Consider the following 24,219-nt stretch of genomic DNA (forward strand, 5'->3'; position numbering starts at 1 on the left):
AACACATGTAGCTTTTCTGCAGGAGACGCACTTCCGTGCAGATTCTATACCTAGGCTGACTAATGGGGCCTTTCCTGTAGCATACCACAGTGTCTCTCCGGTCTCCAAGTCGAAAGAGGTCAGCATCATTTTGGCCAGGTCAGTTCCATGGGTGTTTGAGGCACAGCGGGCAGACGAGCAGGGTCGCTTTCTTCTCCTAAAGGGAAGGGTGTCTGATGTGCAGGTCACCTTCGCAAATGTCTACTTCCCTAATGTGAATCACCCTCAGTTTTTGCGCAAGCTCCTTTCTGAGCTCTTGGAGTTCTCAGAGGGGATGCTTATCTTTGGCGGTGACCTTAATTTTGCCATGGATCCGACCTTAGACGTCTCACGTGGAGCCTCACACATGTCCTACTCCCGTCTGAGGCGTCTCAGGGCGGACCTCCATACCTTACACCTAGTTGACCCATGGCGGTTGCTCCACAACCAAGACAGAGACTATACATTTTACTCTCAGGTGCACCACACCTACTCACGGTTAAACTATCTGCTGTTGTCACATAAGGATCTTAACAAAGTGGTATCAACGTCCATAGATGTCATATCCTTCTCTGATCATGCACCAGTTCACCTGACTCTCCAGTTGGGGCCAATGAACAGGTCTCCCCCATCCTGGCGACTGAATGAAGCACTGCTTCAATCAGAGGAAACCCGTTCGGAGATACTGAACGCATTGCGGGAGTACTTTGCTGTCAATGAGGGGTCAGTTCCCAACCCCCTTGTGGTCTGGGAAGCCCACAAGACGGTTGTGAGAGGAGCACTGATCAAAATAGGAGCCCGCCTCAAGCGGGATAGACTGAAACGCACGGAGGAACTCCTAGCATCAGTTCGCAAGCTAGAGAGTATACATAAAGCTAGTCTTGCCCGCGCAACCTTCCGAGATCTACAGAAGGCCCGTGAGGAACTTTGTACACTGTTATTCCATAAGACCAAACAGAAACTAGCATGGGCACGTCGTACTATGTTCAAGTTCTCAAACAAACCCGGATCACTCCTGGCCAGAGCCCTGCAGGGCCCTCGCACGAAAACATATATCCCTCACATACAGTCCACGGGACGGAAGCTAAATACCTCTTCAGACATGGCAGAGGAGTTCCGCTCCTTCTATACAGGCCTCTATAATTTAGACAGACCGCAACCTATGGACTCCCCCTTGGAGGGCAGGCATACCCCCCAAACATATGTAGCTGCCTCAGGCATGCCATCACTACCAGAGGATGTAAGGGAGGAGCTGGAGGAACCCTTGACGGTTGAAGAACTGGGTGTGGCACTGGCCTCTTCGAAACCGAAAAAGGCCCCTGGCCCTGACGGTCTAACCCCAGTGTACTACAAAACCTTTTTTGACATACTGTCGAAACCTTTGGTCTCTGCTCTTAACACCCTTACGGAGGGGAACTTCTTCCCAATAGACACCCTAAGGGCCTATATCTCCCTCATTCCGAAAGAGGGTAAAGACCCGTCACTTTGTGGGAGCTATAGCCCAATTGCACTCCTGAATTCGGATCTTAAACTTTTTGCCAAGATCTTAGCTAATAGGCTGCTCCCCCACATACCGAGTCTGAGTCACAGAGACCAGGCAGGCTTTGTGCCGCTACGAGAACCAAGGGACAACACTATCCGAGTTATTAATTTGATACATGCGGCAAAGACCACCAAAAGGGCTCTTCTCCTGCTGTCAACCGACGCGGAGAAGGCCTTTGATCGTGTCGACTGGTCCTTTATCCGGGCAACTTTGGAGAACATAGGCCTTCGCTCATCCATGTTGCAGTGGATACTCTCCTTGTATACTCACCCCACTGCATCGGTTAGGGTAAATGAGACGAGATCGGACTTTTTCGATATCCGAAATGGTACACGACAGGGATGTCCCCTTTCCCCTCTGATCTTTATCTTGTCCCTAGAACCCCTGTTGTGCACGATAAGGGCGAACTCTGACATTGTAGGCTACCCGAAGCCCCCAGGATCCCATAAGGTGGCCGCTTTTGCGGACGACCTCATCTTCTTTTTAACGGAACCACTTACTTCTCTCCCCAACCTGCTACGATCCCTTCAAGAATATGGCACTATATCCTCGTTCCAGATCAATTTAACCAAATCCTCCATTCTTAACATAACGGTAGAAACAGGAATTGTCCAACGTTTACGTTCGTCCTTCCCACTGAGATGGGCAACCAAGCTTATACGATACTTGGGAGTTGACATCACATCAGATCCTGCTGAATTATACTCGGCCAATTTTGCCCCACTACTTCTACGTCTTAAAATTGACCTCCTACACTGGCACTCCCTGACGCTGACGTGGTTCGGCAGATGTAGTGCCCTTAAGATGACTCTACTGCCAAGGGTGTTATACCTGCTTCAGGCACTCCCCATCCGATTGCCCCCAGCGTTTTTCAAACGAATTGACTCCATGTTCTGGGCCTTTGTCTGGTCCCACTGCAAACCGCGAGTTAGACTTCTTTATCTGGTGAAAAGTAGGGGTGGGCCTACCGGACATTAAGGCTTATTACAGAGCAGTCCACCTAACTAGGTTGGTGGACTGGCACTGTCACGCGGAGGCGAAACACTGGGTCGCAATGGAGGAAGAAGATTCCAGGGGTTCGGCCAAGAGTTGGCCCTGGATTACAACACCACTGCCTAAGGAACTCGCAGAACACCCCACCCTGGGCAACACCTTAACGGTGGTCAGAGATGCTTTTCGGCGTTCATCGGTGTCCCCGCAGCCGTCCCCCATGGTGCCGATTCTAGGTAATCCGGAATTCCCACCTGGAGTACAGAGCCCACAATTTAAGCGACTGGCAATGGGCACCAGGCTTCGTTTACATGATTTCCTGGAGCCCAATGGCCAACTTTCCTTAGATGCTGGGACGTTGGTGACGGACCCTCCCCTAGATTTTTGGAGCTGCTTACAGCTGCGGAATTTTTTACGCAGCTGTCTGAGGAAATCAGGCATTACTCGCAAACTAACTGAACTGGAGCTCATTTGCCATCGTGGGGAACCGATACGACACTGCCTCTCACTGATATATTCATCCCTAACCCAACCAGAGGAAGGGTACGTACCCGTTTCTCACTAAATGGGAGGCGGAACTTGGAATCCAATTCACTGATGTGCAGAGACAAAAAATTCTTTACTTTGCCCAGAAATCCTCAATTGCTACTAGGGTTCAAGAAACTTGTTACAAAATCATGACAAGATGGTACAGGGTCCCTGCCATTCTACATCGCTTCTTCCCTCAAGTACCCAGCCTCTGTTGGCGGTGTGGTGCTGAGGAGGGGACGATGTTACACATCTTCTGGTCATGCTCCAAGCTTGCCCCATTTTGGCTCGGGGTTGCCCGCACAATTGGACACCTCACCGGTGTTTCCTTGGAGGGGAACCCTGCAGCCTGTCTGCTCCATCTATCAGAACGACCCGTTAAGAAATATAAGACCTCTCTCACCATCCAACTTCTGAATGCCGCAAAGGCATGCATTCCCTTGTGTTGGAGATCGGAGAGACCACCAGCGAAATCCTTGTGGTTTACTAAAGTAAACGAATTAAGGGATATGGAGGATCTTACGGCTACCCTACACAATAGGGAGGAGATCTTTCGGGAAACCTGGAGACCCTAGCAGCATTTTATATACACGGAAGCCTATCTTCAGGAAATGGCGCAATCTAGCTAGCTGAATGGACCTGCTCCCTACATCAGGCAGAGGTCAATACACAATACACCTTACATATCATATTCTCATACTTCCTGTACCCTTTTTCTCTATTATCTTAACCTCTCAGCTTCTACTCCCCTCTCTGTCCTCTCCCCCTTTCCTTGTCATCCCTTCCCCTCTTATCCCGGTTATACTTCTCTCCTACCCCCGGGGATACCAGTCTCTATATAACGCATCCTCATGCATGGGTTTCTTTTTGTCCAGATACAAAGAAAATCTTAAAATCCACTACCTTCTCATTGGTCTCATGTCTGGGCTTCATAGCTTTCTAGATCCCCACCTTTACCAATCATACGGAAAAATATCATTTATCACTGAGTAACGCAATCTAACATTCAAGGAAGTCAGCATTAAATCAAACAACTAAGATCCCAGAGCACCTCCAAGGTCTCATACTTAGGCAGTAGTGTTCTTTTGGGGTACCATTCCCACAAACCGTGATTATGGTGCTAATTTAAGTAATCAGATCTACTGACCCTGTTGTTTCTGATACCTTGGGTTGTAAACTTATATCTGTATGTCTTGTGCTTGATTCTGACATTGTTTTATAAATGAATATGTAACTGGTTGTACCTACTCAGTGTGAAAATAAAGGAATTTAAAAAAAAAGAAACCGAGGATAGAAATAATATAAGAAAATTCTCGTACGACAAAGGCTTTTTTTTGTTATTTGTTGTTTCTGATCATGCGCAGTCTTTTGTATCTGATAATACACATACGAAAATGGTACACGTTAAAACGAAAATTGTTCATTCTGTTCCCAGACGAGAAAAATTTTGGAGTTTGTCCCCACTCTTCTTCCCCTTTTTTCTGTAGGGTCCCCGGGAGGGATCAGAGCAGTTCTGATTGGTCAGCGCCGGACACAGGACTGCTTTGACCAATCAGAATTGCTCTGATCCCTCCCACAGAGGTAAGTATAGCAGGAACCGCGAGGGAGGGTGTGTGGTGCTCACCTTTTCATTGTTTCTGAAAAGGTGAACTTGCACTTTAAAGCAGAGGTCCACCACACCTAGAAAAAATTTTAGGACACTTACCTGTCCAGGAAGCCCCCGATGTCGGCACCGCAGTCGATCTTCAGATTGGCTGTCGGGTGCAGCCGTCGCCTGGTCGATAAGGGAATCCCTGTTACTGTTCCCTACTGCGCATGCGCGAAGCGAGCTGCGCTTTCCAATTGGCCTGGCGGAAGAGGAAGGAGGAGGGAAGTGGAACTTCCGAGGGGCGGCGCTGCGGCCCCATCTCCCGAAAGTGGGGAAGGGGACCTTTCAAAAACTGTGAAAGGTGCCAAATGTGGCACCAGGGGGGGGGGGGGGGGGAACGAACAAGCGTAAGTTCCACTTTTGGGTGGAACTCTGCTTTAAGCGCTGTTTGCAAATTAAAGAGAATGTGCACTTACTAAAACTCTATGGGAGGGGAATCCACTGAGGGACACTTACCATTAAAAGAAAACAGCTAGTAAATTTGGCATCGCCTTTTTGTTTTATTTTAGATTTTACATGTTAGTGCAGTTTTATTCTTCATATAATTCACCTGCAGTTCTGGGCAGCCATATAATTTTAATATAGTATGTTCTACAATTATCCTCATGTCTCTGTCTCTAGGTCACATCCCCAGAACCCCCTGGACTCTCTGGTAATGCTATGGATACATCATATAAAGAGGATCCAGAAGAATGTTTACCTCAACCGGTCCGTTTTAAACACATGCAGCTGGAAAGGGATTATGGCACCTTGCTATCCACGTAAGTGTGCACTGCGTCCACCTCCTCTTTTCAACATTCTGCATTGTGGCAGGTTAATGTGATGGAGCTACATTACATCATAGTGGGGTAGCCATCAGGCTTGGGCTACAGATTCTGTTGTCAAAGCGGAGCTCCACCCAAACGGGGACGTTTCACTTTAAGGCTTCCCCCCAGGCTCCTGAGCTTTTGGAGGGGGAGGGGGGATGCAGATACCTGATTTGACAGGTACCTGCTCCCACTTCCGTTCCAGTCGCCTTAAGCGATCAGAAGCGGTTCTCCTTCCCAAAGTCTTCTGGGACATGACAGGTCCCAGAGGACTTCGGGACCAGTCAAAGAGTGCAGCGCCGCTCGCGCACGTGCAGTGGGCACCAACCTGTCACAGCCGGGTGCCCATAATGAAAATGCCGGCGAGGGAGAAGACTGGGTGAAAACAGCTGGGGTGAGTGCACCACTGGATCGTGGAAAAGGTGAGTGGCTGTTTATTAAAAGTCAGCAGCTACACTTTTTGTAGCTGCTGACTTTTAATAAACACAAAAATGGCTGGAATTCCGCTTTAAGCTGCATATGAAGGGGGGTGTTAACAACGATATAGAGGTGAAGTGGGGGTGATAAGGAACTTGAAGCATCCCCATCACTGTGTCACATAGATCAAAGTGCCGATGATAAAAAAAAAAAAGGAACCCATGTGTGTCCTTCAGCAAGTCAGGCTCTCTGGCACTATACTTTGCTAGACAGTGTCAAACTGCCCATGGAAACAACAGGCCACCATTGGACTGGTACGTGGATGGGCAGATACCATGCCACCCACAAATGCCATTTAGCTCTATGCTTGATGTAGCTGAAGCAAGGACACCTGTAGGCAATTGCAGTCTACTTTCTCCACTGCAGGTGGCGCTCCCTCACAGCGGTGCCACAGTTGGAGAGGTTGTTAAGAGGAACACAGTTCCTCTATGTTTTCCTGGGTCACTGGGCCATCTTGGGTCAGGCAGAGCCTATTTAAAGCCCTAGCTCCTAGGGTTGGCGCACTTTTTGCGAGTCGGTAGTGTAAGGAAAGGTACCCCGCCTGTTAGGGACAGGCTCCTGATGAGGAGGTTAATTGTGGGGGCGCAACATCCTTGGACCTTTTCCTGCTTGGGAATAAGATGGCCAGGTCGCATGCTGCTTTCTTAACAGACGCTGTCAACCTGGCTGATACCTGTCATCTTCACATTGTTGGAAACCGTGAGTGTACCCGTTTGGGCAGGCGACCCTCTGGGTTATTGTGAACTGTCACTGCCTTACTTCAATGTAAGTTTTCACTTGCTGTGTGAATTATTGCTGCCGTATTACGCTGCCCCCCACCTACACTCATTCCCTCCTATGTCTTGTATACAAGGGGATAGTCCTCTCTAACCAATTCAGAAGCAGCACCGAAAAGCATAGGGAAGACCAACTGATAAATCTGTACATCTGAGCCTTACGTAAAGTAGGTGAATTATGAGATAGATGCACATTTACAAAACACGTGATCATCACTATATCGGCTTAAGGGAGGGCCCTGTATGGCCCTAAAATTTTAGCTACGTATGACGCGTGTGACTTTGCACCAATTAAAGTTTATAATGTTAGCACCGGAATGTTGGCGACATTGCCTCACTCCCATCTCTAAGCCAGACTTCATGCTAATGCCGCGTACACACGATCAGGATTTTGGTCGGAAAAAGATATGATGGCTTTTCCAACGCGATTCCGCTCAAGCTTGCCTTGCATACACACAGTCACACAAAAGTTCTCTGGACTTTCGACCGTCAAGAACGCGGTGACGTACAACACTACGACGAGCTGAGAAAATGAAGTTCAATGCTTCCAAGCATGTGTCGAATTGTTTCCGAGCATGTGTAGGAATTTTGCGCGTCAGAATTGCTACAGACAATCGCATTTTCGGATAGGAACTTTTCCCGACCGAAAGATTGAGAACATGCTCCCAATCTTTTTCTGGCTGGAATTCGGCCAGCAAAAGTCCGATGGAGCATACACACGGTCGCATTTTCTGACCAAAAGCTCTCATCAGTCTTTTGCTGGCCGAATTTCTGATAGTGTGTACAGGGCATAACAGTAGTTGGAATTTGTTTTTTCACTTGATTTATTAGGCTTTTCCTTAATATCCTTAAAATAATATAGTTAGTAGCTATTAGGACTTCATTTTTGCTGCAGGTACAAGTACTTTCCCAATTTTTTAATATCTGTAGATTTAATTTGTGCTTTTAATCTTATAGATATAGCAGTTTTAAGTCCCTTCCAGATGCTCTGGGACTGGAGCAGGACGAATGGCCTCAGCAACTTCCGCAGATTGCCAAACTACATGATCTCCAAGATGGCAATCCAGGACAGCAGGAGTTTCAAGCCTCCAAATCACAGGATCATGCACAAGCTAGAAGACCATCAGGGCTGATGACCCCTGTTAGTAATCAGAGTCATCATGAACGTTCACAGGCTGTCAATTCACAAACTAAGGCAAAGCGCCAATCTCCAAGAAGCCGTCAGCAGCGTCATTCAAGGTCCATTACTCCTCAGAGCTTTCCACTGGCTGGAAGTTTCACAGATGATAGGCACGGCAATAGTCCAGCTAGTGGCACCAATGTACCCGTCACACCATCTCCCACAGAGCAACGGAGAGCATCTTCTGTGTCCAGCAGACATGGCATTGTTCCAGATGAGGAAACATCATCATCCAGAAGGTACTATATCTGTCTGTCCATCTGTTTTACCTGCATTGTGTACATATGTAAAGGTTTAAGTGTAATTATACCAAAAAGTCGTTTTCTCACTGTTTCGATCATTTATTGTCTACTCCCAAAACTCTGCTGGTTCTTCCACTCTAAAATCCTAACCCCCCCCCCCCTTTCCCAATGTACTGCGACAAACCCATACCCTTACCACTCTAGATTATCTAGATTAGCTTTAGAACACCTCCTTGATTCTCCATACAATTAAATATGACCTGTAGCATTTTCCCCTTAGTTTTTAGAAGACATGAAAAGCTGTGATATTAAGTAAAAACAAGTGATTATTTTATAACTATTTCTTCACAGTTAGATGGGAACAACTAATAAAATGTTAACATGCAAAGGGATAGTTGAGATAACATGACCTTCACAAGAAATGCCTGGTAAACATTGGCTTTAAAGCTACCCTGTTGGGTCTCTAAAGAAGTCAAAATGTTAATCTCCCGCAATAGAAAAGTAATATGAGCACACGGGCCACCGGAGAGTTGACAATTATCCATATATTCCACCATCCACCTGGCTCCTCAGCATTTGACACTTGGATGCCTGTGTTTTCTGCCGTGAGCTGTAGTTCCATCCTCTGACCCCTACACAACTGCTGGATCTGGTCATGATGTTAGGGTCAGAGGAACCACAATACGCAATGGTAGACAAAGTATCTGACACTCCTGAAAACGTGCAATGCAAAGGGCACTGATGGAGGCTGAAGTGCTGTGACAAAGGGAAGGTGGAATACACGTTAAACCAAAGTGGTGAGTGTATTAGCTTTTTTTTTTTTTGCAGGGAACTGCCGTTTTGATTCTTTGGAGACCTCTTGGGGACCTAACAGGGCTTCTTTAATGACGGTCCACATACTTTAGGGTTCTGGACCACCCCCGTACATATACTGCAGCAGGGCAGCCCGGCAGCGCAAAATCACGTACAAGTATGTGATTTGCACCTGGGGCACATGTGCGCGCACCCGCTGCCCCCCACAGCGACCAGATTCGTTACATAACCGATCAGTCATCAGGTCCAGGCCAATCATTTATGGCCTGGACCTGATGATCGGTTCTGGCGAATGGCAGAACCTCCTGTGCCCGTGTAATGTAATCACAGGCACAAGAAATGATGTCACCTCCCCTCCTGGAGCCCTGTTCGGTTCCAGCGTGTGAGGGGAGAGCATCAAATAGTGAGTACACAAGCACTACACTGACACCAGCGTTACGGGTAGTTAGCATCAGTCCCAGATAGGTTTAGGGTACCCGCCATATATTCACTAATAAAAGGTTTAACCCCCTGATCACCCCCCAGTTAATCCCTTCACTCCCTGTCACAGTGTCATTAGTACAGTCAGTGTACAGATCTTTTTTTCTGACCACCGCTCTACCTTCTGGTGAACTGGAGAGCACCAGCAGCCTGGTACATCCTGGTCGTAGACAAATCAGCACTGCAGAACCACTTGGTGATGTGGCGAGTCCCATATGTGCAGTTCAAGCTGGAGCAGTGACTAGCGCAAGTAGTGTCCCGCAGCCACCAAGAATTCAAACGCAGGCCCATAGTGCCCTTCCTAAAGCGCTTGCAAATCCTGATTGGCAGCCCACAGATGCTGCAGCGCCCGTATTTCCCCCATTTACTGGCCAGCATGGGCATGCGCAGCTTTAAAGCATGTCGTGTTTGGCATCTATGTACTCAGAATAAGATCATCTTTTATATTTTACCAAACATTTGGGCAATATAGTGTGTTTTTTTTGCATTCAAATAAATTGTTTTTTTTTTTTTCCAAACAATTGTGTTTGAAAAATCGCTGCGCAAATATTGTGTGAAAGAAAATTGCAACACCCACCATTTTAATCTGTATGGTCTCTGCTTTAAAAAATATATAATGTTTGGGGGTTCAAAGTAATTTTCTAGCAAAAAAAAAAAAAATTTTCATGTAAACAAAAAAAGTGTCCGAAAGGGCTTGGTCTTCAAGTGGTTAGAAGAGTGGGTGATGTGTGACATAAGCTTCTAAATGTTCTGCAGAAAATGCCAGGATAGTTCAAAACCCCCCAAATGAACGCTTTTTGGAAAGTAGACACCCCAAGCTATTTGTTGAGAGGCATGTTGAGTCCATGGAATATTTTATATTTTGCCACAAGTTTAAGGAAAATGCCCAATTTTTTAATTTTTTTTTAACACAAAGTTGTCACTAAATGATATATTGCTCACACAGGCCATGGACATATGTGGAACTGCACCCCAAAATACATTCTGCTGCTTCTCCTGAGTATGGGGATACCACATGTGTGAGACTTTTTGGCAGTCTAGCCGCGTACGGGACCCCGAAAACCAATCACTGCCTTCAGGCTTTCTAAGGGCGTAAAATAGTGATTTCACTCTCCCCTACCTATGGTACATTTACTGGAATTTAGCTTTTAGTTTGACTGCCTAATTTCTTGAGGTGCTAAAATGACAGGGCAGTACAACCCCCCCCCCCACACACACACACACACACACACACACACAAATTACCCCTTTTTGGAAAGTAGACACCCCAAGGAATTTGCTGAGAGGCATATTGAGTCCATTGAACATTTCATTTTTTTGTCACAAGTGATTGAAAAATTACAAAAAAAAAAAAAAATTTTATACAAAGTTGTCACTAAATGATATATTGCTCACACATGCCATGGGTATATGTGAAATTACACCTCAAAATACATTCTGCTGCTAGACGCTATAACTTTTGTGCAAACCAATAAATGTACGCTTATTGATTTTTTTTTTTTACCTAAGACATGTGGCTGAATGCATGTTGGCCTAAATGTATGACAAAAATTGAGCTTATTATTGATTTTTTTTTAGAACAAAAAAAGTAGAAAATTTACATTTTCAGTCTTTTTTTCGTTTATATCGCAAAAAATAAAAAAAAAGTGGTGATCAAATACCACCAAAAGAAAGCTCTATTTGTGGGAAAAAAAAGGACGCAAATTTTGTTTGGGTGCAACGCAATTACCAGTTAAAACAGCGCAGTGCCAAATTGCAAAGTGCTCTGGTCAGGAAGGGGGTAAAACCTTCCCGGGCTGAAGTGGTTGATGAAGTTGAGAAACAATGCTCTGTGTCACTTTTGGAGTGTGCTTCAAAGCACAGCATTGGCCAACATATGTCCTACCAGACCGAAAAGAAGACCTGCCAATTGGCCAACATATGTGATATATCTCATATATGTGGAAGCACATTTGCACAAATATATGTGGAAGAGGTGTTCCTGACCGAACTCCTCCGTGCATTCAGTGAATATAGCTGCCACTGTGTACCATAGCTTTTACATTGATCAAGCAGCTGCCATTATTGATTTCTCTTTGACAGTCGATCTTACATCTTCAGTGTCACTAAAGTTGAAAGTGAAAGTAACACTAAATAAATGATGTGAAAGAAAGAACAGTTCTGCTTTACACTGTACGAAATGTAGTGTGAGTGCAAGGTCTAAGCTAAGAGACTCTTTACAATCCCATCATGGCTTTGCACCGAAAATGTTGGTACAGGCAACAGGTTCATGTATCTTCAGGAACCAGGTACATTTGGGGCAAGCACTGCATGCTGAGGCACAATGGGCCTGGACTGTCCAAACCAACACTCCATCTTCAGTTCAGCTGAACTTCCTCTCTGCCTCAGCAGCTTTCACAGACAGCCCATTGGCCAAGGGCTCTTGAACCTGGGCCTGTGGGGTTCAGAGACACTAGTTCCCTAGTAGACCGGTGTTCTGCCGAGAAAGTTCCCCTCGGCGGATAAGGACCCCCCTCTACTGCGCCTGCGCAGTAGGAGCCGGCGGAAATAGCCGAAGCAGAATAGTTGGAAATCAGCTGTACACGGCGGCCGTAAGAGGGCCCCTCGCGGGCTCGCCACGCTTCGGGCACAGCCTCGCTTCGCTCGGCACTTTTTTATTCCCCCTCTAGGTCCACTTGGATGGTGGGGCTTGAACCTGGACCTAGGGCGCAGGCGCCGTGTACAGCTGATTGAAGGTTTTCAGCTTCGGCTATCTTCGGCGGCTCCTACCCTGTTTCCCCGAAAATAAGACCTAGCGTGATTGTGGGTGATGGCTGCAATATAAGCCCTACCCCCCAAATAAGCCCTAGTTAAAGTCCTTGTAGGTCTTATTTTCAGAGAAACAGGGTAGGGCTTATTTGGGGGTTAGGGCTTATATTGCAGCCATCACTGACAATCACGCTAGGTCTTATTTTCGGGGAAACAGGGTAGTAGTTCGTACTGCGCAAGCGCTGCGCCTGCGCAGTACAGGGGGGGGTCCTTATCCGCCGGGGGAACTTTCTCGGCAAGACACCGGCTCCCCTTGTGATTGAAAAGCAGGCTGTGGATGTATTTCATAGCCCATAGACAGCCTGCTACTGGCTGTAGAATCCACCCACTGCTTGCTATCAATCACAAGGGAACTAGTCCCTCAGCTTCCCCATCAGGCTTCGCCCACTGTCATTGGTTGCTAGGGGCCCATCAGCTGTGAAATGAACAATGTCCTTGATGACTAATGACAGATGGGGAGACAAACATGCACTATGCCTGTTTCTGTACTCCAAGTTATAGTTGGTCCTAATTATCTCCAGTTTTATCTATGAACTGGAGGTAAGGCTCTATGAATTTAGGGCAGCCATAGCCATAGTAAAAGCAGCGCTATTAGGGACTACCTGATCCACATGTGTCGGTAAAGCTACAAGAGATATTAAAGGGCCATACTTTAGTTTCTTATATTGTGCATAAATAAGGGGGATCTGTTATACTTTTTTCTACCTAATTGCATTTGTAGGTGCTGGAGCAGGTATTACTATTGGACTTGAATAACTGTACAGCATAAAGAAATGATAGGATTCAGTTTCATGAAGATGATTTTCCTTGTCTGGGTTAAACTAACAACTGTCCCAGTGTCTTATCACTTGTCATAGCTCCCTCCATAACCTAGTATGGAAAAGAATGTGCAGTCCAGCACTCCCACCATTTCATCTGTTGAGTTGCCTGTTCTCAGTGTACATGTTAATTAATAGATTTGTGTCTGTGTTCTGTCAGGATGTCGTATGGGTCAAAGACTTTTCCACAACGTGTTTCACAGAGCTCCCCATTGCCCCAGCTAAAAGAACAGTCTCCTCGGACCCCCACCACCGAGCTTTCCGTCAGTGAGGAAAGCATCCAGGAATCGCCATCTCATAAAAGCAGTATAAGCATGAAGAATGTCAGCTCTTCGAGTCACAAAGTGTCACCAAGGACTCCTAAAGGCAGCATTGCACAGGTAAGACAAGAAATCTGACCATGTACATACAAGTGATTGGCATTTACAAATGTCGGCCACTATATGAAAAGCAGGACAGGGAAAAAAGGGATGTAACACCTATTAGCGGTATAGGCAAAGATTTTGATACATATCTGCCCACGAGCTTGTAATTTGGCTCAGCCAATCTGATATACCCACCTCTGCCAAGTTACATAGTTACATAGTTAGTCAGGTTGAAAAAAGACACAAGTCCATCCAGTCCAACCATAAAAAAAAAAAAAACGTACAATCCAATATACCCAATACTATACCCACAGTTGATCCAGAGGAAGGCAAAAGAGAGCAGCCCTCATCCTTGGAAAATTTGCTCTCTTGAAGTTAAGTGTTTTTATCTTTCCCTTATGTATTTCTTGTTTACAGCTAACATCAAATGAAATCATGTTATGGTCACTGCTACCCAGGTGTTCCTTTATCTGCACATTAGTAATAAGCTCTGCATGGTTTGAGATTACCAGGTCCAACAGAGCTTCATTCCTAGTTGGGGCCTCAATAAACTGGACCATAAAATTGTCCTGTACTAGGTTTATAAATTTTTGCCCTTTAACTGTCCCAGCAGTGCCATTACTCCAGTCAATTTCTGGGTAGTTAAAATCTCCCATTATTATCACTGTCCCAGCCCTTGCAGCCCTTTCCTTCTGTGCAAGGAGCTGAGTCTCCACCTCCTCGTTAACATTGGGTGGTCTATAACAAACTCCAATGATTAACTTTGAACTACGCCCATCTATATGCAGTTCCACCCATAATGCTTCAGACTCATCACACTCTCCATCAATCAGGTCCTCTTTCACACTTGCTTTGAGATCACTTCTCACATAGAGACAGACCCCGCCACCTTTCCTTTTTACCCTGTCTCTCCGAAAGAGTGCATAGCCAGGAATATTAATAGCCCAGTCATGTGAGGATTGAAGCCAAGTTTCAGCAATACCGATTACATCATAGTTCACTTCATGCACTAGAGCTTCCAACTCACCTATTTTGCTTGGCAGACTTCTGGCATTGGTGAACAAACACTTTAATGCATTATTACATTTTGGTCTGGTGTTTTTCATATATTTTTTAGTAGTACAAATGGCACTACAGTTTCCAATGGCTGTTTGCAACATGGGAAATTTCTTGACACCTGCCTATGTCTATTGGTTCAAACATTTAAATGCACAGTTGAAAATATATGTAAACAGAATTCTGGTCATCCAGTCTGGTCTTTCACATACCGGTATCTCTTGCAAACTGTAAAGTAAAACCCATTGTTCTTACTTCATATCTGGGGCTTCCCAGCATCAACATATTCAGTGAACTATGAAAGAGCATCACCATGATACTTATGCATTGTTCAGGAAGTAGTGATGTCACCAATCTTGCTATTGTTGAGTGTCTCCTGGAGGGCGTCGGCGGTAAAGCGCCGCAAGTTTTAGCGGTGCTTTACCGTCGTTTTAGTGGCGCTTTTTGGCTGCTAGCGGGGCGCTTAAACCCCCTAGTTGCTGAAAGAGTTAATACCGCCCGTGTATCGCCACTGCTGAAGCGCTTTGCAGGCACATTTCAATGGGCAAGGCAGTTAAGGAGTGGTTTAGGAGTGATGTATACAGCGCTTCCAAACCACCCCAAAGATGCTGCTTGCAGGACTTTTTCTAACGCACCTCTCCAGTGTGAAAGCACTGGGGCTTTCACACTGGAGTGACAGGAGAGGCGCTTTACAGGCACTATTTTGAGCGGTAAAAACGCCTGTAAAGCGCCTCAGTGTGAAAGTGGCCCAAGACATCTAAACAAGGCTCTGAAAAAGAGGGAACCCTTGAAACTCGTTAGCAGATGTGACTACAAGTGTTGTGAAATTTTCGCATATGGATTTAAGCAGATGATTTTACGATAATGCTATGACACATGTACTGTTTTGTGAGTATATTTACCTCTATTTTATTAAATAAAAACATGTATTGAGGATAATGCGCTAGGCCTATATGCCCTTTGTGTTTTTCTATGCTTTCAATAGTCAGGTGCAAGCAGGAGTCCAGGCAGGCAGTAAGCAAAAGCATAGTGATGTCCAAGCAGAGGTCTAGACAGACAACAAGCAGAAGAGTAGTCAGGTCAGTTCAGGCAACTGTCAGGAAAACATTATAGCTCTTTAGCGCTCAGGTAGATAGCGACAAGACAGCCATTTTAAAAGGCTGGTGCCTAAATACCCTTCCTGGTTAGAGGACATGCCCAGCATCATTACGGTTAACGCTAGTTCTGGAAGGGATTCTGCAAGTACCATTGAAAGTCCTGGCAGGGATTCTGCAAGTACCATTGAAAGTCCTGGCAGGGATTCTGAAAGTAGGAGTTCCTGGAAGTTCTGGTAGGGATTCTGAAGGTTGGAATTCCTGGAAGTTCTGGCAGGGATTCTGAAGGTTGGAGTTCCTGGAAGTTCTTGCAGGGATTCTGAAGGTTGGAGTTCCTGGAAGTTCTGGCAGGGATTCTTAGAGTACCATAACAGCTTTACAGTCTTGCAGAGACGAGTGAATAAAAAAACTGGTTGGACAAATCCTTCGGCTATTAAAACTGCCCAAATAACTCTGTACTTAAAGCGGAGGTCTGCCCACCCCTGCAAAAATTAAAAGCCAGCAGCTCCACATACTGCAGCTGCTGACTTTTAATAATGGGACACTTACCTGTCCTGGAGTCCAACGATGTCAGCACCGCAGCTGATGTTTCCAGCAGCTGTCAGGTGCCACCGCCATTGCGGGTAAGAGAACCCAGCATTATGGCTTCACGCCAGGTCCCTACTGCGCATGCGCAAGGCACCACTGCGCTCTCCTACTGGCCCAGCAGCGAAGGAGAAGGATGAGGAAGCTGAGCCACTGATGTAATTCGCCGCGGCCCGGTCTCCCGGAAGTGGGGACACGCTCTCCCCCCTGAAAGATGCCAAATGTGGCACCGGAGGGGGGGGGGGGAGGAGACAAATGAGCACAAGTTCCACTTTTGGGTGGAACTCCGCTTTAAAGTAGAACGATAGGCAAAACTTTTTTTTCCCATTTTGGATAGAGCAGGGGAGGGTTATAACCCCTGTCAGACTTTTTTGCGATCTGTGTCCCATTGGGGAGATTTCCCCTCACTTCCTAACCCATAGCTAAACAGGAAGTGAGAGGAAATCCCTGCAAAATTAATCCAATTCCTTGGGGACCCCCAGGTCACCAGAACTAATGTCACCATTGGAAGATTTCCCCTCTATAACTTTTCTGGGGAAAACCCAAATTTGGGATTTTCTTTTACTTTCAATGATAATGTTAAAAAGGACAAATATAGAGAGGGTGAATCTCCTTTAACAGACAGCAAAAAAAGTTGACAGGTGTTCTAATCCCTCTACACTCTATCCAAAACAAAAAAAAAGTTTGTTCTTTAGTTAGAGCTGCATGATTAATCGTTAAAAAATTGCGATCTCGATTCAACCCCCCCTCATGATCATAATTTCCTCGATTCTATGTAAACAGTGCAGAGCCGAGCTGTGGAAAAAAAAACATTCCTCAGCACTGAGAAATAGAGAAGAGATACAAAGTATCTTTTAGTTCTTTTAGAGATCAAAGGGAAGAACTTTGGTCTGTAAATGAGGTCAGGACACTTGTTGCTTACAAGTTAAAATATTTTTTGCTAGAAAATTACTTCGAACCCCCAAACATTATATATATTTTTTTAGCAGAGACCCTAGAGAATAAAATGGCGGTTGTTGCAATATTTTATGTCACGCTGTATTTGCGCAGCGGTCTTCCAAACGCAATTTTTTTGGGAAAAAAATACACTTCAATTAATTAAAAAAAAATAAAACTTAGCCTAATTTTTTTGTATAATGTGAAAGATGATGTTACGCCGGGAGAATCGTGATCTTTATTTTAAGCAAAAAAATTGCGATTCTCATTTTATCCAGAATCGTGCAGCTCTACCTTTAGGTATAGTTAACCCACTTGTCTGGAGATTTTAAAAACTCAAAAATAAAAAAAAATAAATAAATAAAATTAATCGCCTCTCTCTCTCTCTCTATATATATATATATATATATATATATATATATATATATATATATATATATATATATACACATACATATATACACACACACACACACACACACACGTGCCTTAGTATAGTTTTTAGATAATTTTTTATAATATAGTTTACAATGACATGATTAAAAACCTAGATTCACAGACTAGAATATATAAAACAGTAAATCACATTTTTCAACTTATTTTCATTACAGAGAAGGATTTTGTCCCCAGAGACTGATAGTGGTTTCCTTGGTTCAGAGAGTGGACGCTCCTTCCCGCTCCAGAAACAGAGACATCGGCTTAGTCTAAACAGGTAAGTACACCTGCTTCAATGTCCTAATCCTTTACATTTCTGCATTTTAGATGTGCAGTTTACCTAAACCAAAGATGCAGAGATAATAGCCTTGCATTGTACATGATGACCCAGAGGGACCACGCAGAGCCTGGAGCACCAGGGAGTAGAGGACAGTGCTGAAGCTGTCCGGAGAAGGGAAAAAGATAAATGATACAGCCCATTCTGATACCCCTAGAAATAGTATTTAGACCTTGCAGTATGGGAGACCCAACTGTAAGGCTATTTTTGTTTTTTTTACAATCGTGGAGTTCAACTTAAGTAATATCAAATAACCAAAACATTATGCCAATAGCAAAAATGTAAAATGTGCTCTGACCCTCAAAGAGTTGAACTAGTTGAGAAAAAAAAAATGGTGGCCAGATCTTCCAATCACTATCTCATATCTGGGACTAGCTGTTTCCAGAATAATTCACTTCAAGCCTTACTTCTCTACAGAGAGGACCACCCTGTAACAACACAAGATTCCTCTAATGCTGCTGTGAAAAACGAAAGGAGGCGCTCTAAAAATGGCGGCAGTAACTTCTCTGGGACCCACAAAGTTTTACGTGACCATAGAGAGCAAAACAACTCCTGGATGGGTCCATCGGAAGCCAGCTCTCCCTCCCTGGGGCCCAAGAGCCTTACTGACAGTGAGAGCAGGGAAGAGAGCCACACTGGTGAGTGTTATACAGTATACGGTAATAATTTGATTGACAGTTTCTCCGCCATGGAACATTTTTATTTTAGAGCCATATGGAGCTTTTTTTTGGTGGTATTTATTAACCACTGGGTTTTCTTTTACTGTATAAAGCACAAAAATCAATTAGCACCACCTGAGCAAGATTTGAAAGATTCACTGCCAGCCTTTGTTATTCTGGCTGTAATGTACTATACAAGGTTACCCCCTTCCCCTTAGCCCTTTTATGATTTCTTCCTGGAAAAGGGAGCAATTGTAGCAGTTTGCACTGGGCAAATCTTTTTAATTTTTGTTTCTGTATCTTGCCAAGATGGCCACTGGTGACAATGAAGAGAAAACCAGCACACCAAGAAGTAGATTATGAAGCAGGATATACTGAAGTCCCATATTAGCAAAAACATTACACCAAGTTTCAAAAGCATGGTGGCCCTTTCTGTCACCTTGAAAAAGAGGGCCACCATGTTCTCGAAACTTTTTTTGCTGATCTGGCACTACAGTAGATGCTGCTACAGAATCTACCTCTCCGAGTGCTGGTTCTCTCTTCATTGTTGGATTTTGCATGGTTAAACCACACACTCACCCTCCACAAGGGTTACCTATGGATGTTTCTACAATATAGTTTGATGAGTCGACATTGGTGACAGATAGAAGTCTGAAGTTTTAAGTGTAAATGTTATTTGCATACCCCCCCAACTCTCTGAAATGAGAAAAAAAAAACGGACACCTTTGTGCACCAAATATGGACACATCCACCAAGTCAACATCACGTCCTCATTGCATGAAGAATCATGGCCCGTACACACGATCTGATTTTTCGACAACAAATGTTGGATGCGAGCTTGTTGGCTGAAAGTCCGACCGTGTGTATGCTCCATCTAATATTTGTTTTCGGACTTTCCGCCAACAAATGTTGGCTAGCAGGTTCTCAAATTTTCCACCAACAAAACTTTGTTGTCGGAATTTCTGATCGTGTGTACACAAGTCCGAAGCACACAAAAGTTCACGCATGCTCGGAATCAAGCAGAAGGAGACGCACTGGCTATTGAACTTCCTTTTTCTCGGCTCGTCGTACTTCTTGTATGTCCGCGGTCGGACTAATTGTTGGCCAACATTTGTGTGACGGTGTGTATGCAAGACAAGTTGGAGCCAACAACCTTAGAACAAAATTCCATGGTTTCGTTGTCGGAAAGTCAGATCGTGTGTACGGGGCATTACTATGCAAATAAATGATCCAGTTAACCCTGCAAATCTTTTTTTCACATTTTTTTTTCCTTTATATGAATATTATGTCAACCAAGGTTCCTCCAGAGGTCGTTAGGGGTTCCTTGAGCTGTGGCTGATTGACCTCCCATTTATTGGTGCCTCCATAGCTTTAGGGCCAACAACACTTGTCAGATCTAGCTGAAGGACACCACGACTTTTTAGCTGTCTGTAAGGGTGGCATTTGACCACTACTGTAAGGGAGGCATTCTTTCCTCTGGCCACGAATGTAAGGGTCATTTTCCCCACTGACCTTTCAATGAAATGGTTTTAGCAAGGGTCCTCTGAGACCTTAAGATTTCAAGGGTTCCTCTGGGTAAAAGGATGGGGAAGGCTGAGCTAGATAGTATTATTAAACCAAACTAAAGCTTTAGTGTAGTACACGATTGGTAGTTCAATAGCACTTTTTTTGGGGGGTGGGGGGAGACAACTGAAGAGGAAAGACGGATAGATGGTACTCATTCCAAAAATCCTTTTAGATGAGAAACATTGGGAGCGAAGATTACTGGAACCACTGGGATTGGGCTAGGCTTTCAGTGTCATCTATGGGCTGAAACAGGTATCCCTGTATGTTTATTTATGCATACTAAGTTAAAGATCTATGAGCGAGCTTCTAGTGCTAGATGACTTTTTACCCCTAGGCTGTCAGTGCCACATTAATGAATTAGAATTTGTAAAGCCTTTTCTTTCTCTTAATGAAAACAGAAAAAATGGAACAGCGCAAACAGACTCCACAGTGCAAGAATTAAATAATAAAATGGCTTCAGCATTCTTTGTACTAATGTCTCTGCTCTTACAGATGAATCAGACTCAGATAAAGAAAGATCAAACAAGGTTATTGGTAATGTGTCTTCTGGAGCCTCTCTGCTTCCTTCACCTACTGACGAGCCATCCCAGCCTCTCCAGGACATTATGGAGTCTCGTATAGCCAGAGCGTAAGTCAGGGATTAATTATATGGTTTATGAAAAAAGAATGATTTTACTAGAATCTGCTTTGGACCTTCTTGTGTGTTTACTGCCATGCTTTCTAAAGGCAGTGGTGATTGGTGTTTGGTGGAAAGAACTCGGGTCAGTCACAGAAGACCATCATGCCTTTGAACTTGCTAGGGAACTTAACCACTCCTGGAATCTATTCCCTAGCACAGCTACAGTTCCTCCTCCTTCCTGCCATGTAATCGCCCTCTCTAATTCTGGGGGTGTCTAGTAACAGTGCTGGCGCAGCTCCTTTGCTCTGCCCCTCACCCATCTACCAAATCTTTTTATGTAACTGACAGTGGAGAAACAAAGCGGGGTACTATAGAGTCTGCTGGGGCTGCTGACTTCATATTCAAGATGACAGCACCCAGCAACAGTTTTAAGGCTTTTCGAGGTCTATACAAGGGAGGTTTTTACAGGTAAATAATATGCATCTGACAACAGGATCTCTTTAAGCTCAAATTGAGATTTTCCTTGTTGCTCAGTGACAACCCCCTGTCATTCAACTGCCCAATAAAAGAGCTTTAGAGAGCAGTAGAGAATTGGCACTACCCATAGGGGACTGGGCCTATTCAGAGAAATGAACTTACATACTGCCTGACCTTAGGATCTAAGGGGTCTCCATGAGGACTAGGGTTGGCACCATTTGTAAAGGCCAAAATCAGACAGACAATGGCTAAACTGTCTTCTTTTTCTAAGAGGTGTGGCATTATTATGGGTTGTCTTTTGTCACTTCAAAATATATGCATAAACTATTGAATATTGAATTTGCAAAAGAATATTTCCATATTACCAGATAAATTGTCGGGTTTCTAGAGAAGGAACCATTATTAAAAGACTACTGTGTTAGATATACTACCCTGTTGCAGATACACATTAAGAGACAGACAATCATGACCTTATATTTATTTACCGTATATGATGCAGTACATTCTTGAGTCCCAATATCAACCACACACTGTAGAGCAGCCATTCTCAATCAGGGTTCTATGGCACGCCAGAGGATACTAGGGGTTCCTTGAGCTTTGGCTGATTTGGCTTCCTATTTGGCAGTACTGGCACAGTTCTGGGGCCAGTGCCACTTGGCAGAGACAGCAGCAAGACACCGCTGATCTTTTGTAGCTGTCTGCAGGAGTGGCATTCTGAACAGTGTAAGGGTTGCATTCGTCCTATTGACCACCAACGTATAGAGCATTATTCCCACTGACCACAAACATAATAAGAATTTTTCCCCATTGCCAAGCAATAATAGGGCGCACTCCACTGACCACCAACATAAGGAGCATTCTTCCCACGGACCACCAATGTAAAGAACATTCTTCTCTCTGACCACCAATTAACTGGTGATAAGCTGTGAACTCCCCATGGACTATGAAAAGAGGGGTATAAATCAGGGATATTTAAGGTGCTCCTAATAACATTTAGGCTAACAACCAATAGTGAACAGTGAAGAAACCGTACACAATTCATTGAATTATTTTTGATCAAATACTCCAAATAAAAACATTGTTTATCGCATGGTCTGAACATGTTTCTCCAGGATTGGCTTCTTTAGGGGAAAAGGAACCACTAATATCTTTGCCAGTTTGTTCTTCTATACAGTCAAGATATTAGTGGGTTTTTTTTACCCCGAAGAAGCCAATTTTGGCAAAACATGTTCAGACCATGCGATATACAATAATGTTGTTATTTGGAGTATTTTATCAAAAATAATTGAATACATTTTGTACTGTTTAACGGTTTATATTGGTAGCCTAAATATTGTTAGGTGCACCTTAAAAATCCCAGATTTAAACCCGTCTTTTCTTGTTCTATGTAACTTGGGATGATGGTGCAGACAAATTACTATCAACTACAAATACAGGTGGTGCTACTCCCCATAGACTACCTTCAGTCCACACTGATTAGCACAGACTATTGTCTCTGCTTTTTGAGTGGGTGTATGGTGCGTCACTGTCCATCTCACCACCTGTATCAATCACAACTGCTGTTCACGCAGCCAGCTAGCTGAAGCCACCAACTCACTGACAGTCTGAATTTGTTATGAGAGCATTTCACCACCAATGCTGGAATAGCCAATAAGTAGCACAGACTGATCTGTAGGGAGAAGAGACTTCAGAGTGGTGGCTTCTGGAAAATGACCATTTGCTACTAAATGACCGGCTGGTATATCATTAAACATGCTCCACAAAAACAGACAAGAGGTTTAGAGTCAAGTAAGCTGGACAAAGAATAACTGGGCTGTCTAGTTGAAAATTGGACAGCTCGCAACTCTACCATGTGTACAGAAATCAATTTAATCAAGATGCATCATTTCAGCTCTGTTACCAAAAAACATTTTAGGCCAGGTCAAGTTAAATATAGAAAATATTTTTTGGAGCCTTTTTATATTTAATACAGTAACCAAATTACCCACAAGCACACTTTTGTCTAAATCAGGCTCTCTCAACCTTTTTTTAGTCACAACGCCCTTTAAAAGTATGCAAAATCTTGAGGTACCCCAGTTTGAAATGTATTAAAAAAAAAAAAAAAAAAAAATGTTACCTATTAAATGGGAAACCTGAGCTTGGGACAAGGCACACAACCACCATGATGAAATTAAACTTCAGAATCCTCCTTTCAGGTCAGAAAACCCTATCTTACGGCTCTAAAAGCATGGCAAAAGGCAGGAGGCAGAGCAGGTCTGGACAGAGGCACAATTCTATACTCTCTTGAATGCTGGGGGCGGCCCTGCATGCCACCTGCCCTGGACATGCATCATTGTCATGGTCTAAGTGGGCCTGTCACCAGCACCATAGCAACAAATGATGCGGTTTGTCCTGGCCTTAGAGCATTATTGGTTGTTAGGGAACTGGCAGACGATCTGCCCACACTATGACCACACATGACACTAACATAGGGCAAACAGTGTCCTGTGCTTGTGGCACCATGGTTGAGAAGCACTGGTGCAAATAAACATTCCCAACCTTTACTTATAGTTTAGGTCCTGAAATGCCCATTCTCCATACCTTTGATTTTAAGTCCAGATAAGGAGAGAAAAAAAAAAAAGGGAGTAAAACATGTCTTTTTGACTCCTTTTAAAGTTGAACTCCAGGCAGATATAAAAGACACAAATTAATGCATCACTGCTATTATTAACGTGTCATTAAATTTATTTTTATGAATGCAAGCAGGTCAACATGACTTTGGCATCACCTTCTTGCAGTCCTTGTGCAGCAGAAAGAGGGAGAAGCAGTACAAGGAGCCAATGAGTGCTTATGTGCTAACAGGGAGCATGCTGATAGAAAGAAAGAACAGAGAAATAAGCCAATCATTCTGCTGTATCTCCTTCCACTGACCATTCACAGGCTGTGGGAGGGGCATTACCTGTAAGTGTAACTGAAACTGCAGC

At 44.3% G+C, this 24,219-nt stretch overlaps 1 protein-coding gene across 2 annotated transcripts in view; it reads left to right on the top strand.

The window, feature by feature from the left end:
* Positions 1-24,219, top strand: part of AKNA (AT-hook transcription factor) — a 106,374-nt gene that overhangs the window by 42,069 nt on the left and 40,086 nt on the right. For both annotated transcript variants that reach the window (XM_073600271.1, XM_073600270.1), the window contains exons 10-15: positions 5,349-5,488; positions 7,744-8,205; positions 13,288-13,507; positions 17,775-17,875; positions 18,353-18,573; positions 20,653-20,788. In XM_073600271.1, coding sequence (XP_073456372.1) covers positions 5,349-5,488; positions 7,744-8,205; positions 13,288-13,507; positions 17,775-17,875; positions 18,353-18,573; positions 20,653-20,788 — 1,280 coding nt within the window. The remainder of the gene's footprint in view (positions 1-5,348; positions 5,489-7,743; positions 8,206-13,287; positions 13,508-17,774; positions 17,876-18,352; positions 18,574-20,652; positions 20,789-24,219) is intronic.

The sequence above is a fragment of the Aquarana catesbeiana genome, linkage group LG09 (assembly GCF_042186555.1).
Source record: "Aquarana catesbeiana isolate 2022-GZ linkage group LG09, ASM4218655v1, whole genome shotgun sequence".
Classification (NCBI taxonomy): domain Eukaryota; kingdom Metazoa; phylum Chordata; class Amphibia; order Anura; family Ranidae; genus Aquarana; species Aquarana catesbeiana.